We start from the raw sequence: 10,755 nt of genomic DNA, 5'->3' as shown, positions 1-10,755 counted from the left end.
TTTTAAATTTGGATTGGTCCACCATTGAATGCAAACGTCCCCCCCGACTTCCATGGCACCATTGCAGTTTATTAAACAACACTATGCTGGAGAAGAATATACAGTTAATGAAGAACCAATTGAAAGGGGGGGGGGGGGAGAAGGAAAGAAATTAAATACCTAATGGGGTTTTTTTTTTTTTTTAATAAAGAATTGGATTGTACAATATTGTCTCGTTTTCCTTAATCCTATTTACAAGTGAGGCATCTTCGAAAGAAACAGCAAACAAACTTATCTGGCAGCAGTTATTAAAAAAAGGTAAAAAGCACAATGTTACACACATGGGCAAGATCTTATCTCGCCCCGTAAAGTGGGGCAATTGTAAAACAATAAATAGAAGGGACAGAATATTTCACTACTTTTTTTCCCACTAAGAATTAAAAACAAAAACCAAGACTGCAGGATAAAAAGTGAAGTTTTGCATGGAATCCTGCAGAAAGCCGCTTAGAACTTCTGCAGTCAGCATGCACGTCAGAACGTGTTCAACAACTGGGCGATGACATTAACAAGCTGCTGGTGTAGAATTTGTCATACAACACATATAAAAGATGTTACATGGATGCATAAAGGGTCATTTAACATCAAATCAAACATGGTCATGAAATGCCATTTCTGTGCTCCTAGACTCCAACAGCATTCAAGCATGGCCTCTTAAACTAGAACTTCCAGATAGCCAAGTGGAAGACTTTCAGCCCACAAGCCATGAAGCTATATGCCACCTATATATTTGTATAGGGGGAATAAAGTACACACCTTCATTACATGCATGAATGGATGGATGCAGATACATTGTGCGGTTGTATCAATAACAGAAGTCGGTAGAATGTGGAACACAGCAGATCTGTCCTCTTTACCTAAAACGACGATTTCTAGGACCATGGCTCTCTCGCATGTAGAAACCGCATAACAAAGTTAAAAAAAAAAAAGTTGTGTCCATTCGCAAAAAAGTGACTCCATCCAATACACTTCTACAACACGGGTGAGGCCGTTTTATTTACTTTTTAAACTGTGCCGCAATACCCAAAGTGGTAACTGGGTAGTGCTGAGCACACAGTAAAAACAAAACAAATGCTTACTACCTAGGTAACACATCCAGGATTACTGCATCTTTCCGCAGAGTTCATGGTGGTAAGGAACACTTGAATTACTGCAAAAGTGGCTCAGGAAGATGAAAGTTAGCATCTAAGACAGCGGTCAATTGGACTAGAAAGCAGTTTTCATACAAAGCCAGAGGGCACCAAGGTTGACCCTTCAGCTAAAAAATAAAAAAAAATTATAGTCCACTTTACCTCTGAAAACCTGGGAAAAAATATATATATTAAAAAAAAAAAAAGATAAAACGCAGACATTGGAGGATTTCTGCTAAGCAGATACGGTTGGGGTAGGCCTACAAGAGAGGTTGCCATGGGAATTAAAATCAATTAATTGCAAGCCCCTTGGGCAACGTGGCTATACACAGAAGGGTGGCGTTTCAGAGGTCAAAATAAATACAAGGTTGATGTTTTACAATAAGCAGCCAGGTAATGCTGCTCCGTTAACCAGTCTCAGCCAGATATCGGGGACAGGAAAGGGTTCTGAAGGCACCTGGGAGGTGGTTGAGGAGTGCGTACATGGAACAGACCCGATCTACTTGGGTGAGGACTCTTGAGCATAGAGTAGGTGAAGAGCAAGTCAGGTCTGCTCCATATTCCTACCTCCTCATCTCTGGTGGCATTAGGCAAATCCATTCTCGTCACCGAACTCTGGCTAGAACACATTGACAAGTGGTGGTATTGGAACAGATACAAACAACCACCTAATATTTTACGTCTGGAGCCTGTAACAAATACAATAGAAGATATGAAGGAATGCACTCAAGGTAGTATCTTAGATTTGAAAAATAATTAGGTGCAGCGCTGCAAACCTTCTACAATGAAACCAACGGGACAGCAGTCCACGCAGATAAGATGTGGAACCCTCTGATTTAACACCTTCTGCTACTCCACATGTGTAACATGGAACAAAAGAAACAATGGCAAACAAGATCAACCAAAAAAAAAACGGGAGTCACGATCCCTTGGCTGTTTCAAACAAACTTTTTTTTTCTTTTTTGTCTTTTTTTTTTTTTTTTTTTAACACAACCTCACCCTTCTAAGGAAATAAAAACTAAATTAAAAAGAGAAGTTTTCTATTAGCGGTTGAACCGCAGGATCACACAGGCACCTTCTGAGAAGCTAAACAGAGTCTCTTGCAAGCGAGGGGTTGTTTAACCATTGTGGTTCCCCATTGGCACTCCATGAGGCATGGCTTGGGGGAACATCTCACTCTTGTGAAAGGCAGATACATAGATGGCAGGGGTGGAACCCAGAGGGGACGTCGCATAGCCTTGGGAGGTCACCACCTGTGGCAGGGAGAAGGGTCCTCCAGCGGGAGGCGGCAAGGACTGTAGGTCATAAGCTCCTCCGTCATTCTCCTCGGCATAAGGCAGCATCTGCCGCTTGCCCTTCTGTCTGCGATTGCAGAACCAAACTCTGACCACCTGTCAGCAAAGAGGGGGAGAAAAGATGGATAACGTAACAACTCATTGTATAACTGCAACAAATTAACATTGTGGAAAGAAAAGGAGGGGAAAAAAAACAAAAACAAAACCCCACACGCATTTGACTCCGATGAGCTGCTTTGTTGGCAAGCTCCATTCTACAGCCCATGATTAAGTGTGTCCACGTTTACCTTTTCTAAGCTACAGATGTAGCAAGACTCCTCGTCTCCGGAGCCGCGGCTGAAAAAGCAAAAAGTTGCGGCTCCGAAGACTGTTTGCATTGACATCGCTGCAGAGGGTACACGTTTCTGTATTGGACCCCCTGCAGCGCTAATCCTACATTGTGGGGGCAGCCATGGTCCCGCAGGTTGCCTGTGTGCTGGACACAACGGGGCTGGCTGGATCTGTATTTAAGGAAGTGCAAGAATAATTATTTGAAGTTAAAAAAAAAAAAAAAACAACAACCGGAGACCATTAATGCTTCAGAGCAGGGGTGGCCAACTCCAGGCCTCCAGAGCCACCAACAGGTCAGGTTAATGATATCCCTGCTTCAGCACAGGTGGGTCAACCAATAACTCAGTCAACAACTGAGCCACCTGTGCTGAAGCGGGGATATCCTTAAAATCTGAACTGGAGTTGGCAACCCCTGCTTTTGAGACTTTATTACCATGAACATGCCATATACAATGGACAAAAAAAACTTGGACAGATCAAGAACAGCTTCTAGACTAAGGTCTTGGGCGCAAGTTTTTATGCCTACACGCCATACACTTTCCACTCCATTTTTGCCCACCCAATGCTTTGGAGGATTCTCCAGCACTGAAGTGGTAAATTTGGATACACGTGAAAACCTGACTTACTAGAAGAAGGATTGGTATCCAAGTCCGAACTTACATCTTTGTCTAAATTGAGCTCTTCTGCTATCTGAGAGATCTCCTGAGGTCCAGGCTTGGAACACTTCATGAAGTAATTCTCCAGGTTGCCCTTCACGTTATTTTCAATGCTTGTCCTACGTTTCCGTTTCCGGGCCTGGGCCAAAACATGCTCCATGTTGATCAGCTGTTCAAAAAAAAAAAAAGAAGGAGGGAGGAAGAGCATGATCAGCAAAAAAGGAGGGAGGAAGAGCATGATCAGCATTACTACATTGTTCGTTGATCAGCATTACTACAAGGGCCCCAAGTGGTGGTTGGTTAAAGAACACATCAATGGTCTTTGAACCAAGAAAATGTTACCTTCATCCAGTGGTTCTCAAATAGTCCTCAAGAACCCCCCATGAAAACCTGACCTTTTGGGGGGTTAGGGGGGGGGATGATGGGGTCTTGAGTACTGTAGCAGAAAACACCTGACTTAACTGCATGAACTGCTGCTTCACATGTGAGGTTGGGTTACCGGCCTTGCTTTCCAAGATGAAGTGCCATATTTTCTTTGTCACTTAATGTGGCATTAGTGCGCCTATTTTGTAATTTTTTTTAAATTTGTTATATAGATGCATCAGTTGCTTACCTTTAAGGCAATATAATTATCCAAGAGGCTGATCGATCAGCAAAGATCCTGCTTCCCAGGGCACCCAATATGGATGCCTGTGTCGAGAGAAGATGCGGTGGCTACCACAGCAATCCAAGGAGGTTTAATACTTTAAAGGTGGCATGGGAAGGGGGCAGGGGGGACACAGTAAGTATTATACAAACACATTTTGAAAGTAATGCCGCTTTAAGACAGAGCTTTGAAAGCACCTGGCATGTTCATAGATGCACGAGGAGCAGAACTCTCCCACCCCTGCTCTTTTATAGTGTAACACTGTCAGCACTTCTGCCTTCCACCTACCTCTTGCAGGTTGTCATTGTTCTCTGCCTCATTAAGCCAGCGTTGCAGGAGAGGCTTCAGTTTGCACATGTTCTTGAAGCTCAGCTGCAGGGCTTCAAAGCGACAGATGGTGGTCTGGCTGAACATCTTCCCTGCAGGATAAGAGGAGGAGGAGGCGGCAGGCAGTGTGACATTAACAAGCAGTACTCTGGTTCCATCAGCTACCCGTGTGAGCAGACTTGTGTCGCTGCATGCTATGGGAGGTTTTCTAAAGCACTGCAATGAAAACTAGGCCATCAATAACCACAAGGTTGTTTATCCAACAGATTCCTTAAAATGTAGAAGAAAGGAACTGGGGCGCTTCCCAAACTGGAGTGTCTAATTGTGTTTGTATTCAACACAATATGAACGTGGTGGAGCCGATAAGAAGAAAAAAAAAAAAAAAGTACAAATTGTACAATACTGGCCCGAGATGTATCTTGCTGCTCAACCCGGTGAAGAATCTCCCACGATCCTTAGGCTGAGGACCCAGTGCCACCGCTGCACACGCGCCTGGCGGCGCATGCAGCCGATTCCCCGGTCTGCAGTGAGCTGCAGGAAGAGAGACCGGGGAAGGAGGGGGGGGGCGGGGGAGTGACAGGGGCGTGGCCATGACGTCACACGGCAGGTTCGCCCTCATCGGCTGAACCGCCAGGGGGCGTGGCCTAGCGCTCCGTCGCGAGTCCTGCTCTCAATTCTATTAAGAGCAGGAGAAACTCTCGCCACAGCGCTGCAGCCCCCCCTCGCAGCGGGCCCGGCACCATTGAGGGGAGGGCTCTCGTCCCTGCAGCGTCCGCCACAGCGGGCGCTGCAGTAGCATGCGGGGACAAAGCCTTAGGTTAATGGTAGAAACAGAGTAGGGGAGCGCGAGACATGTAAAAGAGATACACAAAGTTGTCAGTGGTGATTCTACTTAAGTGATACAGACAGAACAAATGTGTGGTTTGCTGCATGCAAATATGAATATGATGGTTGGAAGGTGGGGTGAGAAGACTAACAGAATACTAAGGACTTACACAGCCGAGTGCAAGTCAGTACTACAAAAGGTTTCTCTCTCGATCTCCTTCAAAAATAGTGTTCTCCCACAGAATGTGCAATCTAGGTGCGCCACATCTAATTGCGTCAGGTGCAGCGGTGATTCCAGTATGGCGGGATAGTGACCACAATAAAGTAATGGATATTGACTCACTCGCCGTGTAAGTCCTTAATATTGTTAGTCTTCTCAGCCCACCTTCCAACCACCACGTTCCTATTTGCATGCAGCAAACCACACATCATTTGTTCTGTCTGTATCACTTAAGAATCACCATTGACTACTTTATGCGTCTCTCTTTTACATGTCTCGTGCTCCCCTACTCTGTTTCTACCAGTTCCATTAAAATGCGGGTATATAAAATGGAGGACATTCAGGCAAGGTCATTCCAATTTATAAATTAAAAAAAAACCTGACCTGGGGACCTACATATGAGCATTGTAGAAGGTAGAAATCTTACATTTTAGGCTTAACACAATTATAACAAGTCAGCTATACCTCACTATAAATAGTGGGCCCCATACTAGTACACAGCATGCTTAAGATCCCACATTAGTCAAGACATCAGGGCTGAGAATAAAGGCTCATCTCAATTATTTTCATATCAGAATCTGGAGGAATATGTAGGTATTTTATCACAAGGATGGAGGAGGGGGGTGGGGGGGAGAGAGAAAGTGACACAAATGCAGCTGTTTTATGCTCATTGGGAGTATCCGATTTTACCATAGAGGGTCCCTAAGGCCAGGCCGACATCCGCTTGTGTGAACCCCAGTGTGATCCGCTTGTGCTTTAAATCTTTGGCAAACTGTTCTAACTCTTCACTGGTTGGGATATCCTGCAAGAGCAAACAGTGAACAAATGGTTAAAGATGAGAATATCAAAGCCAGGGCACACTCTGCTTTGAGAACATAGCATTAGTAGTCAAGGCAGTGACCAGAGATCAGAAGGGAAGCAAACCTCCCCCACCCCACCCCCAAAAAGAGAGAGTGCTTATGGAGACTCAGAGCCACTTACGGAACTATGCACTATAGGGGTTGTGGTATCACAATGTGTTTTGTACAGTGCTACAAAAAAAAGTGTCATTACTGGAACTGTAGGGTGTCCACGTGCTGGGGTTTATGAAGGCAGACATCTTTGATAATCCTAGGATATCAGGAACTAAAATAAAGATCTAAAGTAGCTGCAGCCATTTTTCTGGCAATTGTGCATCATTTTCATTTATAAACAAGAAAAATGTACCCCACGCTTCCCTTGCAGCTGGTGCCCAGCAAAACCGTCCCCAATAAATGAATATTCACCTGCTGCATCGCGGCCTGGCAGAGAAAAGGTTGAAACTGGGGCGCAAACAGTGGAAACCCACGGAAACCGCACAATTGTGTCTGCTTTTCTAAATGGTGTGTGTGGGGGGGGGGGGGGGGGGGGGTTCTGCAGCAGAACCAGATTGACTTCAGTATGCCATATAGCAGGGCTGGCCAACTCTAGACCTCAAGAGTCACCAACAGGTCAGGTATTCATGATATCCCTGCTTCAGCACAGGTGGCTCAATCGTTGATGGAGCCCCCCTGTGCTGAAGCAGGAATATCCTGAATACCTGACCTGTTGGTGGCCCTTGAGGACTGGAGTTTTATTAGCCCTGCTATACAGCAACACCTGCTAAGCATAATTAAAAAGCTGATAAGGATTGTGCAAACCCAGCATTGTTTTCACAATCTAACACAGCAATTTGTCAGTCTCCCTTAGGCAATACTGCTGGAAAAGAATAACTTAAATCCTAAAATAGCAATATGGGGGGGAAAATCGTTTCATTCTAACATCTAAGCAAAGATTTGGTATTGTTGCATGATATTCTTTTAACCACCAAGACAATGTAGTAATATGGTGACATCTATTTTGCAGTCTAAAGTCACATTGTATCCACAACACAAATTACATGAAGAATTACCACATTTCTATTCCATGATCAACCCAATACATATATTAGATTTGATGAATGAAAAGTGGAAGATGCACCTTCTTTGATCAGGAAAACATGGAGTGTTCAGTCTGATTGTATGTGTATAACACATCTGCCAAAAGGGAATTAGGTTGAGAGCCCAACTAACAAAGCACATTACGTTATGTGGCTGAATCATGGAATGGAACATCATAGCAGAAAATGATATATGTATGTCCTAATCCATGGTGTGTTGGAACATGCAAAACTCATCAGATCCAGATTAAAAATTTGAATAGGCAAAAACCAAGGGATTGCAAAGAGTAAAAATAAAGCTGAGCCATTTAGCAAATGAAATAAGCAAAGGTTTTTTTTCCCCTTTTCATTTATGCTTCACTAGTGCCTCAAGATCTACATTTGTTTCTCATGTGGGGGTGAATGGAAGCAAACTTTTTTTTTTTTTTTTTTTTTTTAAATGAGCCCCCCAAATTTGGCCGCTTTTAATTATTACACCCCCCCTCTCCCCACCCACCCAGGTTTTTGAATATTTTCTGCATAGTAGCTAGAGGCACACACCTGTTCGGTATATACCTCCAACTCCCCCCTACTGGATTCAGCATGTATAGTGATACTTTATTGCATGGTGCAGTGCATGGATGGGCCTTTGGGGGCCCACATTTAAAGAGATAAGAAAAAAAAAAAAAAAACGCAAGCACCTCTCTTCTACCTAAATTGTGATTGCAAAAAAGTGAATACAAACGTTGCTCCCCTGTTTAACAAGTTGCTTCATGAGATGTAGTAAACAGATTTTAAAATATATGCTAGAAGGAGGGGCAGCAATCCACAACTTGTTATATTAGCTGGGACCAAGGGGTCTTCCTGGGGTGTATCCACACCTGCTATGCCACTGTACCAAAAACATTGGTCTGGTGGACAACGTGGCCAGGATACTCCGGTGGCCAATAGCATGCTACAGATTGTCACAGCTTCCTATTGGGTGACCAGGCAGCTGTGCCTTCTGCATTAGTGGCACAATATGGAACTCGGGACTAGGTGGCTTTCCTGTAACGTTGGATACCACGATGCACCCCTGGGCTGCTGCTGATAACATGCAATTGGGGGAAGGAATAATTGCTGTCTTAGAGGAAAACTAGGACAAACAGTAAACCACAGAATACATAGAATCTGCTTTATATTTGGCAATGCAATTAGGAGCTGACTTTGCAAAATCCTGAAGTGTGAAAACACCTGCACAAAAAATAAATATATTATTCCTGAAAACATCAAAACCCCTCCCCACTCCCAAAAGGACATCAGGGGGGAATGAAGTTGGGGACAGAACTGAGCCTGTCAATTGTCACAGATAAATCATTAAGAGACTTGTGTTGCATGGCGGTGGTTTCAATTTATAGCAAATTCAATGCATAATAATGTGACAGGACATTCAGACCACACAGTGCTTCTCTTATAACCTAGATACTCAAATATGTGTCTACTATGGAGTCTAATTATTGGAGCCATCCTTATGAGTCAAGGAGAACACCGCAAAAAAAAAAAATATATATATATCAAATAACCGATATAAGCACAAAATTAATAAACCAGGTGTGTGTTTGTCATATACACAGATTAAGCATAGCCAGTCTCCATCGACACAGAATGTAGTCACCTTATCATTGGCAGAGTCCCAACAATGTGTTCTCAAACCCATGATACGTGTTGGCAATCAGCCCTTATACACCAGTATTTCCCAATTTCTGTTGGATGTCCATTGATGATAATCCCAATAGCAAATGTAGCACAAGTTTTGAGATGTTAATATGAGGATTCATATTTTTTTGTGGAGAACCTGCTAAGATCGCCCTCATTACAGTTGGATCAAGTAGAATCCCTCAAAATAGCTATAGTTGGTAAATATTGTAGGATGGTATGGACTCACCTCATCTCCACTGTCACTAGAGTGTCCACCCTCACTGGCTCCTCCGCTGGATGTGCTGCTACCACTGCTGCTCCCCATGCTGGAGATCCCACTCTCTACTCCAGCGCTGGGGCTTTGGTTCGAGGGGCTGGGGTAGACGTGTGACCCAGGAACCGTCGCGATCCCAGGCACAGGTTGGCTTGGCAGAGGCTTGTTTGGAGCGGCGGTTCCAGTGGTTGAGAGCGTGGGCCAGAAGGAGGTATTCCAGGCGTGGGCATAGTAGGGTCCGGGCGTAAGAGGGGGCGGTGTGGTGTACTTGGACTCCGGAGATCCTTCTTTATTTTCCCTCTCATGCTCAGATTCTTCTTTCAGGTTTCGTCTGTTTTCGCTCAGGTTGGGGCTCTGATCTCTTGCGAGATGCCCAGATCCAGTGATCCCCAGCTGGCTGGGAGGCTCAGGTGGGGAGAATGGGTTCCAGGGCTTGGCTGAACAGTCCCCACCAACCTGGAGATCTGGGTGTCCGTACTCCGATTTCACCGCGGTGAAAGGGAAGAAGGGCTGGGGGTGATGCGGGTGGTGAGGATGGCTGATGCCTGGGTAACCATTCTTGTTAAACTGGCAACTACCATCCTGTAGCAACCCAGTGCTGAGGGCAAAGGGAGAGATGGCCTCTTGGTTATACATGGCCTAATGATCCACAACCTACGCTTGTGGTCAAGTCTGGTTAAAGTTGGGGTGGGGGTGGGGGGAGGCAACTCTTTGAAATAATACTCTACCAATATAATGTTCAGCAAATAAGGTCACAGTCTCATCAGGCGCTCCATGCAGATTCCTCCCTGCAATGCTCTTGTGGAGAAGACTTCTTCGAAGAGTTGGTTAACTTCTCGTCGTTAAAAGTTCCATTAATTCTTTGTTGTTCAAGCAAAACAAAAATCAGGTTTCCCCCACCCCCCCTTGGACTTTTCTCCTACACCACCCACATCTCCTGCAGTGGAAATGGAGAACTTTAATTATGGAAGATCACAAAACATTGGTGGTGAATCCTTCTGGTGGGAGTGTCGCCTTCCACCAAAGTACTTCTCGCAAACTGCAGCACTTCCAAGTGATTAAGGGTATGTTTTTGGTCTCGGGTGGGGGGTGATGAGCCACTCCTCTCTGATGATGAGACAACAGCTTGGGATGACTATGTTAATTGACCTCGCCGACCATTGGCCCCTTTAAAACAATTGACACCCTCCAACCCCCGGTCGTAAATGAACTTGATCCAATTTGATTTTAGGAGTGGGGGGAAGATTGTGGAAATGCCAATTTTAACCCCTTCCCCCAAAAAATTCTATTCTTTTTCTTGCAATCATTGGATTAAACCTTTACCCAACGGTCCTAAACACTCAACCCTTAACCAATTACAAGTGAGTTAAATATGCACATGCATAAGCAAAGGTGTATGTTATACCTCTCTTTGCTATGTAGGA

General features: G+C 44.5%; 1 protein-coding gene across 1 annotated transcript; it reads right to left on the bottom strand.

Moving 5' to 3' along the window:
• Positions 1-205: 205 nt before the first annotated feature.
• LOC142472196 (POU domain, class 5, transcription factor 1.1-like) lies at positions 206-9,967 on the bottom strand. The gene is made up of 5 exons (XM_075579071.1): positions 9,305-9,967; positions 6,156-6,267; positions 4,382-4,512; positions 3,452-3,616; positions 206-2,557 (listed from the first exon to the last, which is right to left on the bottom strand). The coding sequence occupies exons 1-5, from the start codon at positions 9,965-9,967 to the stop codon at positions 2,285-2,287; spliced, it is 1,344 nt and encodes a 447-aa protein (XP_075435186.1). The 3' UTR covers positions 206-2,284.
• Between the last annotated feature and the right edge of the window lie 788 nt (positions 9,968-10,755).

The sequence above is a fragment of the Ascaphus truei genome, chromosome 21 (assembly GCF_040206685.1).
Source record: "Ascaphus truei isolate aAscTru1 chromosome 21, aAscTru1.hap1, whole genome shotgun sequence".
NCBI classification, from domain to species: Eukaryota; Metazoa; Chordata; class Amphibia; order Anura; family Ascaphidae; genus Ascaphus; species Ascaphus truei.
Note: the sequence above shows the minus strand (reverse complement) of the source record. Positions and strands in the feature narration are given on the sequence as shown.

Excerpts from the sequence above, each read along its gene's own strand:
- LOC142472196 (XM_075579071.1), bottom strand. The coding sequence starts at position 9,967 with ATGTATAACCAAGAGGCCATCTCTCCCTTTGCCCTCAGCACTGGGTTG. Across the intron at positions 6,268-9,304 it reads CTAGTGACAGTGGAGATGAG|GATATCCCAACCAGTGAAGA; the intron begins GTGAGTCCATAC and ends TTGCTCTTGCAG. Across the intron at positions 3,617-4,381 it reads ACAATGACAACCTGCAAGAG|CTGATCAACATGGAGCATGT; the intron begins GTAGGTGGAAGG and ends TTTTTTGAACAG.